Raw genomic sequence first — 18,579 nt, 5'->3', positions numbered from 1 at the left:
AGTCCTTTCCCTTCCAACTGCAACTACATAATTTATGTGACATTCGATAGACTCATCCTAATTTTCGAAGATACCATCTAATTTTGAAAAGTTGTCTGATAGAATTCTCCAAGTCGTTTAGATTCGTTGGTTTTTCTTCGCTACATCGCAATTCTTGCGATATGGCGACATTGCTAGTAAATGATTACGGCTTGCCAGACAGAGCTGAAATATAGTTTTACCGCATAGAAAAATTGTTTTCAGTGTTTTCTGCTCGCGCCAGTCGCGCGCTTGTCAGCCTACAGGATTTCGAATTCGAACACCCGTCGATCTGGCGATTCAAACTTTCATTTTGTTCGTATGTTGGGTTTTGTTTCGTCGTTGCAAGTCTCACCGTCAGTTTTAATGAACATTCACATAGTTCACAATAAAATTGAACAATTTTGGTTGGAACGAGAATCTATTGCCAATATTGTTCATTGTTATACTTCCTATGTCATACCGACATACCTGGAAATGTTACGGTACTGCATGGTAGACTTACCTTATTTCCTTCGAAAGGAAAACTTGCTGATAATATTTTCGTGCGTTTTCCACCACTAACTTAGAGTGATGACAAGGCTCAAGACACCTTGCACGACGCTAACCACGCATCCCGCAATTTGATCCTACAAATGCAACTGTAGCTTATGACATTGACAAAAATCTGGTTTTCCAGTCCTATTACAGCTCCGTGCGAAATGGCAGTTGGCACTTAGCAGCAATATGGGTGAATGGTAGCTCCAGCTACTAATTTCAACTGCTCTGCTCTTAAACCCTCAGGGTTATGACCTATGGTAGGTCTATAACTGTTGTTCCGTTGAAAGTGGTTGTCCTGTACATATGTATACAGTGATTTGAAAATACTTGATCAGTGCTGTACCCTGATATTTAAGTATTGCTGTGACTTCTCACAAGAGAAATCAATCGTACTGGTCTAGGCCTAGGTTGGAATCCTGGTACTATGTCGTTTCCTTATCCCATGGCTTAACTAACACCCATGCCCTCCGTTCTAACTTTGTTTCAAATGCTATGTGGCTGTAAATTTGAACATGTTCAGGTGTTTTCGGCAAATATAGTAAAATGTCTAATGATAGCAGTCAGTCATTGGACTCGCCAACCAATGAAGCCGTAATGGCGAGGTTACTGGAACTGGAAAACAGAACCGGATACCGTAAGTCCAAGTGTTATTTTGTCAATTGAATGCAATTGAATCTCTGTAAAAATTCAATGACTACATACCTGGCATTGTGTTATCCTCAGTACACAAGGATTGTTTTCTAAGGGATGCAGCAATGCAACGGTCAACGGCGATATTGGAATCCTAATTGGTCTGGCCCATCCCCTCCTAGAGGATCAGAGGTTTTTGTAGGAAAAATTCCCAGGGATTTATTCGAGGATGAAATTGTGCCCGTCTTCGAAGAGGTAAGGGTCTGAATAATGCTTTGAATATGCTGTTCTTGTTACGGTACATCTACGTCTCACTGTTCAAAATTTAGTTGGATATATTCTTGTCCAATATAGTGGCACAATGTTCGTTATAATACGAAGCACAAAGTAAACTAGCTTATCATAGGCGAGGTCCTTTTGGATAAATTTCAAGTATTTCGTTCCAAATTTCTATATTCTTTTAGCCTATAGAAAGAATTTATTTCCCTACTGACTGAAATCAAACAGAGATGAGGTGGTCAGTAATTGCCATTTCCTGGAAAATGTCGGTTTCGGCCAGCTGCAGTTGATATTTATCAGCTTGTTCAATGACATCATCACTCCTATACGATTGGTCCTAATTCCAAGTGAGAGGGTCTTCTCTGCCGTATAATATATTTTGGATGGCGTTATGAGTCACTTTGGGGTGAAAATACAGATTCCAGAACTACAAATATCCCTGTTGGACCGGGTCTTAGTTTATTATTCAGCTGGAGTTATTTGTAAATTTTATTGCATCATATTCTGTTCCAACTCTCTGAGGTTTTGTACTCATCCTCTACTTGGATGATATTCATCATAGACTTGAGCTATGCAGTGCCTACGTTGTTTAGCAGTTCTAGGTATGTGTGAACGATGTAATTCCCTTATGCTGATTCAGAACAAGTAGCGACTCAATCTGTACTTAATCATCTTGCAAATTGCAATCACTTGAATCATGTCTCCTACATGTCGACTTGACTTGACTCGAGTCAAAATGCATACAATTACTCGATATGACTTGTAGGGCTTTCCTACATTGTACAGCTATCCTACTTGATAAGTAGTTTTCATCAACTTCATAAAATACTTATAGCATTTTCCTGCTCCATGTCTATATAAGTAGCTGCCATTATCATACTACTGGAATATGATTGTTGATCTAATCTGCTGAATAGCCCAATCCGGCTGATATCGAAACAGTATGCCGCCGTTTTATATTAGGTGGGTCGCATCTACGAGCTGCGTTTGATGATGGACTTCAGCGGCTTCAACCGGGGATATGCGTTTGTGACGTTCAGCTGCAAAGAGGAGGCCAACAGAGCCATTAAAAGACTCGACAATTATGAGATTCGTCCCGGTTTAAAAATTGGAGTCTGCAGGAGTGTGGATAACTGCAGGTATGGTTGATTTTATACAACAAATTGCTCTGCGTTGAGGACTGCTTTTTGTCCAAGACTGTTTGTGGGGAGTATTCCCAAAGATAAAGGCAGGGAGGAGATTCGTATCGCCATGTCCGAAATAACTGACGATGTATCAGATGTTATCATTGATCCCGGCACTAATCCAGGTAATGTCAATTTGATTTCTTTCTAATGATATGCTGTATTAGGCCTACCGGTACATCTATTTGCTGATATGATGACTTTTTAGTGAAATCTCTGAATTTGCTACATAACCCCAGTTCTAGTTATATCACCACGAAGGAAAGGTGCTATGCTTCTACTGTTATCTGCTGCGTCTTGTATCATTTTGACACTACTTTACAACCTTGTACTGTGGTGTCAAGTGTTTCTGTTTACATCTAAAATTTGTATCCTGGAGCTGATCCCTGAAAATCTGTTGGTCATAAGTGTGAGAAATACTTTGGCCCATCTCGATTTAATCCGATGCATGTTGCCAGGCGAACAGAATAGAGGATATGCCTACGTCGAGTACGCGAGTCACCGTGCAGCTGCAATGGCAAGGCGTAAACTGATACCCGGACGTATCACCTTGTTTGGATATGAAGTGGCTGTGGATTGGGCCGATCCAGAATCTGATGTATGCTATTTTAGTAAACTTATCCCAGTTCGTGCTAATCCGTTTCAAAATCAGGTGAAGTGTGACACGTCTGTGAGCTGCCGGAGCGTTATGGTTCGCAACTTGAGGCAGACAACCACTGAGTTCTCTGTGTGGTCTGCATTTAACAATCTGAAGCCGGGATCCATCGAGATTGTCAATCGGAACCAAGATCAGGACTTTGCTTCGGTGCATTTTCATAAGCAGGAGGACGCCATGAACGCGGTCAAGGTGTGTACTGGTTGTAGCTGATGCAAAGCTGGAATGGTCAAATTGAGGCGGTCACGCTATGTGCATTAGTGGTTTTGCAATAGTGTAAAACCAGAGGTGGTCAAGGTAGTTCGTATTCAAGTTGAAATAGAAGAAACATCGTAGATTTACCCGAGTACAAATAGAAAAAGCACTTTCCAAGTTGAAATGTAAGTATTCTAGGCCTAATTTTGCCAACATAACCATTAAGTTTTAGTAGTCTAAAATCATAATCACCAGAGTAGTACAAGTATTCAAAACCTTCCTGAGTAGTGAGTACTAGTCTATACTTTGAAAACGTAGAATTGCTTCGTTAGTGACCAGCTCAGCTCATGTGTCCTGCGTACTTGACAAGATTTTGGATTCTCGTTTGCTTGCACGTTTTGTTAGAGCAGTTTCAAATTTATGCATTGCTTTGTCGATTCCAAACACGTGTTTGCATTTCGCAGATGATGGATGGAAAGTTTATCGACGGCCAAGAGGTGCACGTGTCTTTGGCAAAATCGGACGTATCGCTAAAGAGGATCGGAAGTAAGTTTTGCCGGCATGCCGATCTTCCGCATACTGCTCTACCCGTTATTCCGCTGAAATTCGCACCACGAAACACTGTTAAAATGAACTAAATGTCATCGGCAGATGCTTGTATGAGACCGATGCCGCCTACGCACGCCATGAATCCGCCCGATTGTAGAACTGCAATGGAACAAGCGGCACCATTTTACGGGAACATGCAGGTTATTTTAGGCTTTATCGTCGGTTTTGTTCCTGTATTCTAATTGTCTATGTTTTCTAAGAGCATGCAGACGAACTTTCCTGTTCGTAGAAGTGCTAGCGTGCCGGGTAGTAATATGCAGATCGACCCGTGCTTTCCGAAACCGGTGGAGAACAAAACCGGAATGCAGAGCGATATGAATATGTTTGGTTCTTCAAGTCTCAATAGGAAATTGAGACCCGCGCTTACTCTGGATCATATCGCCAACATCAAATGCCCCGTGGTGAGTACAAAGTTTAAATATCGATTTCGCATGGTTGGGCTGGGTCAATACGCAAGTCATTTCGATACCCGCGAGATCTATTGATTAGCCTTCTGTGATTTGGTATACCAGGGATATCCATAGCCTCCAGGGTTCCGGATTGACGTGAACACTGAACATCATAAGGATCATATCGCAGGCACCTGTGTGTGCCGGTGTACAGTCCTTTACACCCAAGTATTATTGTGGATGTGTTTTTGGGTATTTTTTACATACTCAATTTTGTTTTGTTATTTATGTTCAGGTTGACGAAGCAATAAAATGTCTCTCTCTCTCTCTCTAATCCGATCACGTAATCAGTACCCTTCATCACGTTGTGTCTCTCTGTGCATTATCAATAGTTCACAACTTCCAGCCTGACGTTGATTCAAGTTTTCATATTGTTGTTACGATTGCGGTATCGTTTTTACGTATTGAATGATAGCACTACTTGGACTTGGTTGCTTCTTATGAATGTCCGTTTCATACTGATTGTATAAATCGTCGCAGTGGAATCAAAGTGACTCATGTCCATTTTACACATTTTAAGAAAATTGACTTTACGTAACGTTTTCATCCTCTTTCAGCCATATATTGGCCCCGATTAACTTTGAAGTAATGAAACAGACATAACCAAAAACTTAATTTTTTTCAAGTTTCAAAAATGAACCTTCAAAATTTGAAAACTGGACATAAGTCACTTTGATTCCACCCTGCCGATATGTGTGCAATGCCACAACCGGATCAACTTTTTTAAATTACCGAGTACTTTTGAGATCTGTTTTTTTTTACTTGTGCTTGAGTAGAGATTCATGCTGTTGCCTCTACTCGAGTAGCAAATCCGACTACTTTGATCACCTGTTTCCACAAATTTTAGTAGTTTTGACATTTCTACCTTCGAATGAGTTGAAATGTACGGTATTACGTCTCGTCGCGTAGCACTTTTAAGTTCTGACCTTCTGCCTGCCACAGACCTTGCTGAGCGAACTCTGCAACAGAATCAACCTCGGCGCCGGCGGTCCCCACTACACCCTCTTTTTGGACGAGCTGCACGGGCAGTGCAAGTCGAAGTACGTTTACCAGGTCGCTTTCGGCAACAAAACGTTCATGCCGCCGATATCTTCCGACACAGTGGAAGAGGCGAAACGCGTCGCTGCACAGCACGTGATTGATAACATTGGTTTGTATCATTTGTGTACGCGCGTGGCGTTTTTGTGCGATTGCTCGGTGCCGATTTTGTTTTAAGAACCTTGGCTGAAGTGTAAGCTGGAGACTCTGCTTCTGCAACCGCCCTACCCCCAGAACAGAACCGGGCCAGCGCCCGCGAACAATATGTTTCCATCTGGGCCTGGTGGTTTTCGTCCAGACTTCAATGACAATGTAATGAAGGTAACAGATTTGGCAACTTTAGGTCGTAGACTCTGTAACGAAGTACTTCTACGCTTTCAACGTTCTCGATTCGACTTTGTCTACCTCTAATACTTGCTCAACTGTTTACGTTGTTTGACCACTACTTCAACAGTTTCGAAAGCTGAAGTACTTGCATATTGCATTTTGTCAGGTGGAAAGTAGTACACGAGTGCAATTGCCTGACAACTGGGCAATGCGGACTCTGTGCATGCTGGTTAAAGTCTGCAACTCGGCCTACTTCTTTGAAGTACTTGAGTACTCCTCAGACCTATTAATTGTACTTTGAGTGGCGTTGGCATGCATTAAAAATCGTTATTTTACTTTTTTAGAATAGTCAAGTCCGTTTAGGTTTTAGACTAGTTCTAATAAACAGTTTTCAGTTTGTTAAGTAAGATTAAACCTAAGATACTTAGTTTTTTATTTACTTGGAAAGAGCTACTTGTACTTGACAGCAAAGTTGTAATGACTCAAGCCACGATTTTTTGGTGACTCTACTTGACTCTAGTCATTTTTTCAAATGCGTAAAATGACTCGAGACTAAGATGGCCAAGACAGACATTTCATTGTAACTTTGAAGAATGGTAAAGTCACCAAGTTATTGGTGTTTCGTCTATCAGTCATGACACTTGGAAAATAGGGCCAGGAACTGTTAGGACTTCGGCAAATTACGATATCATGAATGCAAGCCATTCTATATTACTCGAGCAGAGTTGAAAAAAGTGAATTGAACTCAAAACTGAACAGTAGGAAAACAATGACTTGATCCTCTACTCATGGACTTGGACTCGGTGGTGAATTAGAAATGACTCGGAACCTTGTGACTTGGCTACAACCCTGCTTGACACACTATACATTTACGACCTACTTCTACATGAGTAGATTTATGTTACTGCTACTTCACTTGAGTACCAACGATGGCCACTTTGTCTTAATTGCAGTCGAGTAATATACCAGCATCTTCCTTTGCAGATGGCGGGCGCAGCCATGAAGCCCGATTTTCCGATGTCAATGCGATTTTACCAACAGCCTCGTTCCGAATCACTCAACATCAATCAATAATAACCCCGAATCTACTCCGTCCCCCCTCCATGCCAAAGAAAAATTGTGGATGAAGACAAATCAAATCACAGACTTCTTGAAGACAATCAATTTAAAGTTTCATGCTCTATTTAGGTCCCCGATTGTTGGACCACAATCAGTTTTAATACCTTGCCGACCATATCTTGCGGATAGCCGACCCTATTAATGAAAGATTTTATGAGGCATTGATCAAGCCTGACAATTCGGTACTGTTTCATGAAATTATAAGGAATCAACTGCAACAAATGAAATCTGCGCTGTACGCGTGGCTTCCAAATTAAATCATGGAATTTGCCCCTTTTAGATTTTCGCCGAGTGTGATTTCTGGATGGATGCTATTATGATGAAACGCGACCGCTGGCCGCGTGTGTTTTTTTGTTTGTATTACGATAGTTTGGGATTTCAATTGTTCGTTTTGTTGTCATTATTTATTGTTGCTTGGCTTTTTGATGGAATGTGAATTTTGAGCTAAAGAGACATATTCATTATGTAACAATTTCATGCAACGATTTAGTACTCAGTGGGTTGGGGCAAGCCTTATGCTCAAGTCCATCGACAGTAGACTCGTCTGCTTTGTCAACAAGTTAGGGATAGGAAGGAGTGTTGAGAGCACTAATTTATCGTAAATTTCGTTCTTACACGGAACAGTGTGCCAGTTTGAAACAATCACAATATGAGTGGATGTACGAGACCCCTCGGTCAGGGATCTTTCACCAATTTACTCATACTAGTGTGCCGGAACTACGGTAAATACATGAAGGGCGTGTTGCTGTTCTGTTGTGGGTGAGAGGTTTTCGAAAACGCAGTAGATCTGAGGATACTTTACAGAAATTACGATACGTCCCTATCCGCATGAGAAGCTGTTGGACGTAACTTCCGGGTAACCTGTAGGATAAGTTCTCTAGGTCCTTTTACATGACGAACAAAAATGTCAGTCCACTCGCACATATAAAATTACAACACCAAAGATAACGAGCGAATTTGTTATTCATCGACCTAATGAAAACCGCAAATCGACAAAACAATGTTTTGGACTCCACTATGCGTGAGTCCATTGCGTCGAGTCGACAAGAAATCTAATCGGCCTTACGAAGTGTTCCCAGTGGCGCTTTGCCTCTTACTTCTTATACATTGTGACGTCATATGTATTTACCCAACTCATTCTCTGCCCCAACCTTAGCTACTAACCCCTGATTTAGCCCAACCTCAATAATAATCATGATCGCAGGCACGTGTATTTGCGTCCGCTCAAGACAGACAATGTATAATTCGATATAGAAGATACAAAATATATGGGTGACAAAGCATAGTATGGAATGGAAACATGGCGAAGTATTTGTTGACATTGCTGACATAACCGACATTGCTAGTATAGCCAATGTAGGATCACCCTTTCGGTACGCTGGGGTAAGGATTAGCACAGCAAACAGCAAAGTAGGCTAATTTATACACTCGCCAGCCTAGAGTATTCGGTTTCGTTTCAATATGAATAAACTATTCAATTGTATGTTGAAGTTTTATACCTCCAAGAAGCTTTTAAAAGTAATTTATCCAAGCATTACGTACGGTCAGTTCGTGTTTAAGGAGAACATAGTTGCACTTTTTGTTCCTTGCCCTTATACCGCTCAACCGCACTCCGTTATTGTTGTTGTTCAGTCACAGTATGGAGTAAGTAAGGTACATCGATATTGAAATTATGAGCTGGGTGGAACCACAGGAAGTACTAGTCGCCAAGGCATTGTGGTCTGTGGAAAGAGCAAACACATATTTCCTGTTGCAAAGAAGAAAAGGTCATGCTGATCGAGGGATTGGCTCCATTCTTGTCAATACACTGGACACTGTTCTCGACTCAAGCGCGAAAGTTGCCCCTTACCGGCTCTTGCACCAAACTCCAAGCTCAGACATATGCTACATAATCGCTTCAGGTAAAGCCATATACTGATTTCTTACATTAATTCCTATTTTCAATTAGTCGATTCCTTCAATTAAATCACATTATTAAAATTAAAACATATTGCCAGCTTATCAATAGTCAATACGATAATAGTAAGAGTCACCCTTCCATCGGTGAGAGTAAATCTCTGCGCAACTCAGCTGCATGCTCAATGCGCAATTGGGCATGAATGATAAGAACACTCTTAACCTTCCAAATTAACCTACGCTACTGAGGAAATGAAAATAGCATCTGTATAGGCCTAATAGTTCCAATTAGCTGTATGGCATGATTTATTCCTACGCTTGATGTTCCTGAGGTAACGTTGATGTGTTTTCGGCATACCGGTATAGTCGTTTATTTCATTTATGGTTCTTTTTTAATTATTTTGTCTTGTCGGGTGCAAACTATTCAGAATCATGTGATGTGTGGCACTTCTTTATTGTGTGGTTTAATATTGGGCTTGGCTGTCGAGTAACTCCATGTCGAGTTCACCAGAAAAACGTAAAAATGTAACCAATTTTTGCAGTTTTTCATGAAAATTGGCATGCATAGAAAACTTCATTTTCTGATTTCAGAAGAACAAATTTCATCAAAATCGGTCAACTAGAATCGAAGATATGGCCGTTCAAAAATTGCTGTTTTTGTAATCGCTCAAGCGGAAAAAATGTATAAAATTTACATGTAATTTGAATTTGCCATATTCACGTCAAATTAAGGGTATAACAGGTGATAATTTCATAGTTGGCCATTCACATCCTACTTCATTCTCTTACCCGTTTTTTGGCACATGGGGTTGCATAGTTTGACCTGTGACCCCATGATTTTGTTTGTACCTCCAGAAATCACTCACGCGTGACGGCATTTTCAATTTCAAATATCTCTTGCTGACCAGGTGGTATCACCAAGTGTGAGGTGTCGTTGGAAAGCTCTTGTAAAGGACTTTTGAAATCAACAATAATATTAGTGGGGAATTAATCGAATCATTTAAAAAATTCGTTGTGAAACAGTCTTGAAAAAATTGTTGAGTTTTTGAAAATTGTTGCAATTTTACTTAACATAACAGGTGTCAGTCTTATATTTGTAGCATGAATATTCGTAAAATAAGTTCTGTTTTGGAAGCTGGTTGTCGCAAAAAGTTTTTCCATTACCAAAAGCAGAAATCATCAATAATTCAAAATGTATTATTATTATATTAATTAAAAATGGGACAAGACAAAAAATTCAAAAATAAATCTCAATTGTAAAGCAAAGTTGTTAGGGTATTTCAAGTTGAATTAGTAGAGCCAGATAAAGTGAAAAATAGAAATGGATCAGGCTTGGAAAAAAGAAGTACTGTAACTCGAATTCAACAAGATCTCCAAAAATTCGAGTCCTAGCAATGGCTCCAGTAACATTGGTGAAGAAAAAAAATTTTTGAGTAAGTGAAAGGATGGTGAGAGATGCCAAAGAGTTAGGAAAAAGACAACGGATATTCTTTGCCACCACCACGAAAAGGAGGAAAAAATTCAAAAGGTTGTAATTTTTTTTTTAAAACAACGAATGTAGCAGGATGATGATAGGAATGAAAGACCGAGTTGGCATTAAAAAGAATGTGTATCAAGAAATACATCAACTTTTATGTACTCTGAAAAAATTAAAGGCCCTGTTTAAACAGCGAAACCCTGATTTAAATATTGGACTAGCTCTCAATTAAGACCAAAATGGTGAGTTAGTGTAGAAGCATCTAGGACACATCCAGTATTCTGATATCTGCTTCAAAGTATTGTGTATTCAACTCAAACTGTGCAGCAAAATTCCCTTACGTTCTTAAAAATCTTTTTAAAATTATTGTCAACACATTCTATGTGAGCAATTATCTGTTTGAATTATACCGATTACCCTCCATACAAAGTAATTGACAGATAGACTAAAAGTGAATTTAGATTGAAACATGTTATATGCATGTTAGTTCCTAGTTTCTTCTGAAAGTTACTTTCCTTTTCGTGGTGCTGGCAAAGAACAAACTTCATTGTCTTTTTCTTGCTCTTTGGCATCTCTCACCAACCTTTCATTTGCTCAAAAATTTTGAGATTTTCTGGAGCCATTGTTAGGACTCGAATGATTTGAGCTCTTGATGAATTTGGGTTATTGATTTTTCTTTTTATATTATTATTTTTATATTATATTATTATATTTTCGAAAGTTGCTTCACTTTATTTGTCTGCCATCTCCACTAATTCTGGCATCTCATCACCTTGAAAACCTTGACAAGCTTTGCTTTAACATTGAGATTACATTTTTCTTTTGACATATCCAATTTTCAATTGATAAAATATGATCTATTTTTAATTTTTGTTTTTGGTAGTGGAAAACCTTTTTGTGAGAACCAACTTCGAAAACGGAACCTATACTAGAAATACAAGACTTAATCAATAGGCTTGCAGCCTGTTATGAATGTATAATAGTAAAAATTTTCAAAAACGTGACAACTTTTTAAAGACTGTTTTACAACAAATTTTTGGATTGTTTCGATTAATTCCCCACTAGTATTATTGTTGATTTCAAAAGTCCTTTACATGAGCTTTCCAACGACACCTCAAACTTGGTGTTACCACCTGGTCAGCAAGAGATATTTGCAATTGAAAATGCCGTCACGCGTGAGTGATTTCTGAAGGTGCGAATAAAATCATGGGGTCACAGGTCAAGCTATGCAACCTCAGGTGTCGAGCAAGGGGTATAAGTATGAAGTAGGGTGTAAATGACCAAGTTTGAAAGTATCACCCTCAGCACCCCTAATTTGACCAAAATATGGCAAATTTAAATTACATGTCTAAATTTTTAGCATTTTTTCCGCCTGAGCGATTACAAAAACAGCAATTTTTGGAGGGCCATATCTTCTATTCTATTTGACCGATTTTGATAATATCTCCTTTTCTCAGATCAGAAAATAAAGTTCTGTAAGCATACCAATTTTCATAAAATTCCGAGGTAGTGGTTACAGTGGCCAGGAGAACTGACACGGATTAACTCACATCCTGAGTTACAAATTGAAACACTACTACCAATTACCCTCCATCATTCAAACTAAATTCTAATTACCTAACGAGCTTAAGCCAATACCTTAAGTTTCCTATAATGTCACAGTAAGGCAGTATGGGAGCCTATATGTTAACTGGTTTTCAATGTATTTTCTCTTTTGACTTGATTGGACCTTGTCAAAGGTCAAGTTAGCGTCTTTCATGGTCAGGGAGGTGAAAAATGATTTTGGGATTTGATTTAATGGTTACTGAGATGTTTTGGCTATTTTAGATATCGTATAGCAGTGATACCCAACTGCGGCTCCAAGGTAGCGTTCTTGCGGCTCTGATAGACCTCTGAATATGCCACAAAATCTAATAGACTGTTTGTATCTGTAAATAGTTATAGTCAATTTCTGTATATGAATGTTAAAATGAGGGATATTAGTTATGTCTAAAGCCGTCCAAGGCCGCTTCTGAAAACAGGGAAATAGAATTCGTGCAGACTTAGCGTCAAATGCATGGATGAATATCCGTCATATCTTAAGTTCTTCTGGTCATAGATCTTTATACATCGTCTCTGTGAAGAGTAAATTTCGACACGGTTTTACTAACATCAAATAACTGCTCATAGTCGAGTATAAATTGCAATAAGTTCAATATTACTCAGCGTATAATCCCCCGAGTACTGGTGCATTAGGTGCTGGAATGTGTGAACCTATAAAGAGCTGTCAAATAACGACATAATAGTGTGATGTAGTAATGAAATGCATTTTCAGTTAATTTCAATGTACAGCACCCGTCAATCTGCGTCTGTCAACGCTAAAATAATATGATATCATGATATCATAATATGATATCATGGTTACATTGCCGGTAAATTAGCGACGTTCTGTTAGACTTCACAATAAATATCAGATAGCGAAATTAGTACTGTCAAGTGAGCATTGGTCACGGCAAAAATATTATTTGTTTTGTGGAATCCATGTCTAAATTCCAGTTAAACAATTGTGCTTGCTATTAATGACTTCCATTTGATCAAAACTTCTGGTTATAATCTATAGCTCTAAATAGTCATTTTATTTCAAATATTCCGTACGTCCATACTCGTACACAATCTTTATGACCCATATCTATATAAAAAGAACTTGTAAAACGAATATCATTTTTTTTTGAATTATACAAATATACATAGTGTGTGGTCATCATCACTGTTTCTCAAATGAAAGGAAAACGTGGCGGTTAATATTTGGTATAATTTATAGCATGATAAATAATTGCGTCGGAGGAGCATGTTTTGTATGATTTTAGTCAGAGTCAAAGATACATATTCATATCACCCTAGCTCAGTGGTCGGGAACCTATGGCTCGCGAGCCATATATGGCTCTTTCGGGCATAAGATATGGCTCTTTGTGAAATTGTTATTTTTGTGCTTTATTTATCAATATTGCAGCAACTTGTTATTAAATCTCCAGCATCACGAGTAGTATAATTATTCTCGTGGCAGTATAAAAATGTCTTTGAGAGGTTAATAATGTGACGTTTTTGGGGTTAGGGGTTCGGACCCCCTTTTAAAAATCCTCAAATTTAGGTTGCTGTCGCGCCGGCGAGCAGTATCACTCGCAAATGCGATGTACTCGGTACGAAATCTTGAATGGCACGATCCATTCATTGATCATAGAGAGACTATAGGAGACATGGCGGCGTCTGTATCACAATGCAGTTTTAAAATATGCATTGTCTTTCTGATCTCCGGCGAGAAATAAACTGCCGTGGAAGTGACATTCACAATTACAAATTCAAATTACAAACAACGCCATAGCTATCCACTTTCTTGATTGATAACGTAGCTTTGTAGTCGCTGTTAAAATGTAGGCGTGCTGTGCAAATATTACCGCCGAATACTTTAAAAATTGAGAAGCCGAATCGGAATCAGTGCGACAATTACATTCGAATAAGATCAGTTATTTTACATTCTATGATATTTACGATGAATCTCGCTATCACAATGCCTTAGCCTCTGTTTCGAACTTTATTTTCTAACAATAAATAGGCTGCAAGTTGCGTGATTTTGGTAGTAAAATTGTTCAAAATCTAGTGGACAGGTGAGGCACTGCCTCACTTGCCTCCCTTAACCCCATGTAACTGACAGATCACAAATGGGTGCCGGTATGTATACTATTGTATAGTGATCATACTTGGCTCCACCTACGTATGTCATCATGGGTACTTATGAGACGAACTTACTATCTCGTATAACTGACGAAAGTCTCAAATTTAGTATGAGGCTTAACCTTGACGATTTATCAACCAAAAAAGAAATACCATGCAACCCCAAAAGACTGTAGGGTTACCATACGTCCTCTTTTAAGAGGATTTGTCCTTTTTTTTGACTTTTTTGAAAGTGTCCTCGGAGGACGCCCTTTTGTCCTTTTTTTTGAGATTTTGTCCTCTTTTTTGAAAATTTAGGTCACATTTAGAGCAAAATGCGAGTGATATGCCGTAAATTAGCACAGAAGTGACGCTCCGGCGGGTATTTCGGAGTGACAAACGGCGATCTGAGGTCTGATGAAAAGTTGACCTTTTTTTTCTTCTCCGGTTTTGCAAGTCTCAGATTTCTGGAAAAGTGTCCTCTTTTTAGATTTCCAAAATATGGTAAGCCTAACTAACTGTAAAAGGCATGTTAAAAGTAGATTCATACATTTCTTGTTGTCTACGTCTGTTGAAAATCTGAATGTTATGCGTCTCGAGCTTCGAAAAATATCATAGGCTATGCCTCTGAGTGCAATACAATTAAAAATATATTACTTGCAAAAATCTATGTAGCTCAAGTTTTGCATACTCATTATTCAAATAAGGCAGCCAGCATGATTTGTACGAGTTTTGACTGAGAAAATACGGTGTAAACAACGAATCCCATGTAGTGATGTCAAATTTGCGCTACCATGACGTCACGATTTTTCAATTGTGACGTAGTAGTTGTTTGACATGTATGGCTCTCTGAGAGGTAAAATGGAAAATATACGGTCAATATGGCTCTTCGGACGAAAAAGGTTGCCGACCACTGCCCTAGCTAGACGCGTTGTCGGTGAACAGTGTTAGCAATATCCTAATACCAAGTTCATAGCAATTAGTGGTCATCAACCCAGTACATTATTAGCTCCTCCTATGGATTATATCTGTATGAAATGGCATTATGCTCTCACGTAAATTCTACTAAGATGTTTCTTTCGATGAGGTAGAAATATTCATCCGCCCAATATTCATTTTCAAAGTCCATTTATTCATAACCACCGTCATTATTCACTCTCAAATATTCGTTTAGGCTCTTCCAAGAGCGAAATACATAAATCGTGGACATGGCTGGAACAAAACGTGATGGAAACGCTGCCTACATTCGAAAATGACGACGATGTCACGGAATTCGTGTTGGGGAAAATACGAAGCCTAGCTGCAACGTCCGAAAACACAAAGGTGCAGACGTCACTTACATTATCCAACGTGAACGCATAGACTGCTAACAGGTTCTTTTCCAGACCTTGTCGCAAAACAGCAAAAAGTTTCAAGAAGCGACGATGAAGTTCCGTCGTATATTCGGAATGCCGGAAGAGGAGAAACTGGTCAACTATTATTCTTGTAGCTACTGGAAAGGGAGGATTCCAAGGCAGGGGTGGATGTATCTCAGCATCAACCACCTCAGTTTCTACTCGTTCATTTTAGGAATCCAGACAAAACTTGTGATAAGGTAGTGCGTCAAGTGTTTCAAATTGTTTTGCGCGTAACTGAGGCAAGGCATTTTCACGTTTTCCAGATGGGTTGACATAACGGAGCTGAAAAAGACACACACGATGCTTGTGCCGGAAAGCATATGTGTTTATGTACGCGAGCAGGTCTACAATTTTTCAGTGTTTACCAATGTCAACGAAACACACAAGCTGATGGTAAATACTGTGTTCGATAAACAGCGTTAATTCATTCTTTCCGTGGAATTGGATTAGGAATGTTTGAGTTTGAATGTTCGAAATGAATTTACTTGGCATTTCAGTTTGGTGTTTAATATTCACCCTCCTTGTACTAACTGCGTCAATTTATCATCCATAAAAAACCGCTGTCACAGTACCCTGAGTTATCTCCACCAATGCTATGCGCAAGGGACATCATTCCACATTCACGCATTACTTGGGAGTGGCAGTATTTGATCCGTATGTGGTACGCTAATCCGATAATTAAACATGCGCGTATTATAGTTCTCTGATTAGCATGTGAAGTCTACTACTAAAATATGCTGACTGAAAACCGATCGCAGGTTCAGCTTGCCAATATCTCCGTTCGTCAAATTATCGACAAGGAGAGTTTTGAGGAAGATCTAGCGTTGGCGAACAAGCCGCGGTCTTCGCAGAAAAGTTCGAAGAAGAAACGAAAGGTTGAATTCTCTATAACAATAGTGCGATTATAGTGTTGCCTCTTTAAAATTGTTTCTCTTCCGCAAATGGTCATAGGCATGGTGACAGGATATTCTAATGGTGAGCCATTCATAGAACTAGGCAACATTGAGTACTCGGGTGATTCCATTCTGAATTGAGTAGCCTACCGCCTAATGATGCAATAACAGTAATAATGGTTATAAAGTTCAAATATGTATCGCAAAGAAAATAATGCCAGTGACCCTTCATCACAAGAAGTTTTTCTTTGTGACCTTGACTATTTGCTAGCGGTTGTGCTTGTGACCATATCCGGCTAGTAGATCAGTTCTTCTTTGCACTTTATCAATTTCGCAACAAATAGAAATATCAAGGCTCTCAAGTTACAAGGAATGATCGAGACCATATTCCTCATCAATAAAATACCTCGGAGTGTGAAGGGCATAACATTCCGGTACTCTAACTACTACTCCAGAATCGTTACAAATGATACTCGACTCGGACACAACACACCGACGTCTCATTTATCTAATGAAATTCGCGGAACATTCATATCGACTGGATTTGATGACTTTTGTGACATCACAAGTGATATTGTTACATCTGTGTGACAGTATAAAGTTTAATTGTCTAGTTTGAAATGTATTGTTTTAAACATTGTGTTATGATCCCAAAAGCGCACTTGATGTATGATACTGCGTACGACCTTGACTCGATGATTTTTCAGAGATTTAGCCTGAAGCTCTGATTGTTCGTAGACTTGTACCTGGAAATTCATTAGAATCTTTTGACTTTCAGTCTTCTACATTGAAAAGAGACCTCGACGCGCGTGAACGTAGCGAAAAATATCGGCTGTTATTCCGACTCCCGAAAACAGAAAAACTGGACGGCCACATCCAATGCACCGTGTGGGCCCCTTACGAGAAGAACTACATTTGGGGAAAATTGTATCTGTCGCGTAATTTCATTTGTTTCGCCGGGTAAGATGATCTGCGAGACGATATGTTGCTTTTCCTGTAACTTATCTCTGTCTTGTCCTGCAGGATTCCGGAAGATGTAGTCAAAATTGTTATACCCATGCGGAATATTGCTATCGTCGAGAAGGCAAATAGCTCCGCGGCCTTGCCCAATCCTATATCGATTACTATTAGGTAAGCGTGATTAGATGCTTTTTGATGTAAGCTTGACACTTGTGCATGTAAGCCGTAAGAAAAGTTAGCATCTTAGTGACCGATTGAGGTTTTTCTGTGAATGTGAGAGTCCTTTCCCATGTCTTTCAATTAGATTAGACAGAGAATTTACTTTCCTGTAACGGCCTACCCAAATCGGATTTCTCTCTTCGATGTTCTGTTGCGACTAGTGCAGTAGTGGACACAATGATTAGAGTCCAGTAATAAGACATTATTTTTATTTCTGATTACTGAAATTATATGGTTCATCCAAGTGAACGTTTTATTATCATTGTAAATTTCGGTTTCAATACTTCCATCCCGCCATGGAAAGCCAGCCTTGAAATGTAAATCTGTCGTACCACAGCATCGTAATGTATAGCAGTTGTAGCACACGGCGACACGCATCAGGGGAAATGACATTTTCCGTGAAGCAGTGATCAATCTGCAGCATTCGCACATAAAGCAACAAAATGGCGCGGTCGAAATATCAAATTATCTTAGATATCGTGAATTGCTGCGAATATTTTGTTTGTGTTCGGCCAACAGGTTGATATTTGAAATTTTCCAAATCTAACATACTTTTGTGGCGTCATAGTATGTGATACTAGATTCAGAATCAAATCACTCAAACATTGCTAGGTCTCTGTGAAAAAAAATATTGAACACATCTTAATTCCTTATTTCAGAACCAAGTCGACACTCTTATTGGGGCATCTGCAAGATCGGGAGTATTTGGTGGAGTTGATTTCCGATTTTTTGTCTAAGACATCGCACGTCCGGTACGGGAAACAGGTAAACATGGTGGCTTTCATTTAAATTTGCGAATCGCCGACGTGAAATCGCAGTTAACCGGCATCATTCACCTTTTTTAGTATTGGAATGTTTGTCCACAAAATTGTATCAGCATGCCTATTACTGGTTTGGTAACAAGTGAGAATAGAAATGAGAAGCAACCAACATGAATTTGTAGCAGGATTTGGCACTCTAATCACTTTTCCATTCCCTTGTCTTTAAATCAGACTAAGACCCGTATG

The 18,579-nt window shown here is 39.2% G+C and overlaps 2 protein-coding genes across 6 annotated transcripts in view; both read left to right on the top strand.

Moving 5' to 3' along the window:
• Nucleotides 1-430: 430 nt before the first annotated feature.
• LOC145457484 (putative RNA-binding protein 46) lies at nucleotides 431-7,515 on the top strand. 2 transcript variants are annotated; one of them, XM_080335700.1, is made up of 12 exons: nucleotides 431-1,192; nucleotides 1,304-1,443; nucleotides 2,431-2,606; nucleotides 2,664-2,776; nucleotides 3,110-3,249; nucleotides 3,304-3,498; nucleotides 3,966-4,047; nucleotides 4,153-4,250; nucleotides 4,311-4,511; nucleotides 5,502-5,709; nucleotides 5,776-5,909; nucleotides 6,909-7,515. In XM_080335700.1, exons 1-12 carry the CDS (start codon nucleotides 1,102-1,104, stop codon nucleotides 6,996-6,998), a joined length of 1,668 nt encoding a protein of 555 aa, XP_080191826.1. In that variant the 5' UTR covers nucleotides 431-1,101; the 3' UTR covers nucleotides 6,999-7,515. The 2 variants fall into 2 exon arrangements, with proteins under 2 accessions (XP_080191826.1, XP_080191825.1); XM_080335699.1 differs by having other exon boundaries at nucleotides 442-1,192; nucleotides 5,776-5,918.
• A 944-nt stretch (nucleotides 7,516-8,459) lies between these two features.
• The window catches only part of LOC145457657 (TBC1 domain family member 9-like), a 26,226-nt gene continuing 16,106 nt past the window's right edge, over nucleotides 8,460-18,579 (top strand). The window contains exons 1-8 of one of the 4 annotated variants that reach the window (XM_080335879.1): nucleotides 8,460-8,944; nucleotides 15,278-15,426; nucleotides 15,489-15,697; nucleotides 15,764-15,893; nucleotides 16,259-16,375; nucleotides 17,172-17,353; nucleotides 17,417-17,524; nucleotides 18,232-18,337. In XM_080335879.1, the coding sequence (XP_080192005.1) occupies nucleotides 8,716-8,944; nucleotides 15,278-15,426; nucleotides 15,489-15,697; nucleotides 15,764-15,893; nucleotides 16,259-16,375; nucleotides 17,172-17,353; nucleotides 17,417-17,524; nucleotides 18,232-18,337 (1,230 nt within the window). In that variant the 5' untranslated portion in view covers nucleotides 8,460-8,715. The remainder of the gene's footprint in view (nucleotides 8,945-15,277; nucleotides 15,427-15,488; nucleotides 15,698-15,763; nucleotides 15,894-16,258; nucleotides 16,376-17,171; nucleotides 17,354-17,416; nucleotides 17,525-18,231; nucleotides 18,338-18,579) is intronic. The other 3 variants (XM_080335881.1, XM_080335878.1, XM_080335880.1) reach the window with 3 other exon arrangements.

Source organism: Botryllus schlosseri, chromosome 15 (genome assembly GCF_051294905.1).
Source record: "Botryllus schlosseri isolate E-star chromosome 15, Bs_hap1, whole genome shotgun sequence".
Classification (NCBI taxonomy): domain Eukaryota; kingdom Metazoa; phylum Chordata; class Ascidiacea; order Stolidobranchia; family Styelidae; genus Botryllus; species Botryllus schlosseri.
Note: the sequence above shows the minus strand (reverse complement) of the source record. Positions and strands in the feature narration are given on the sequence as shown.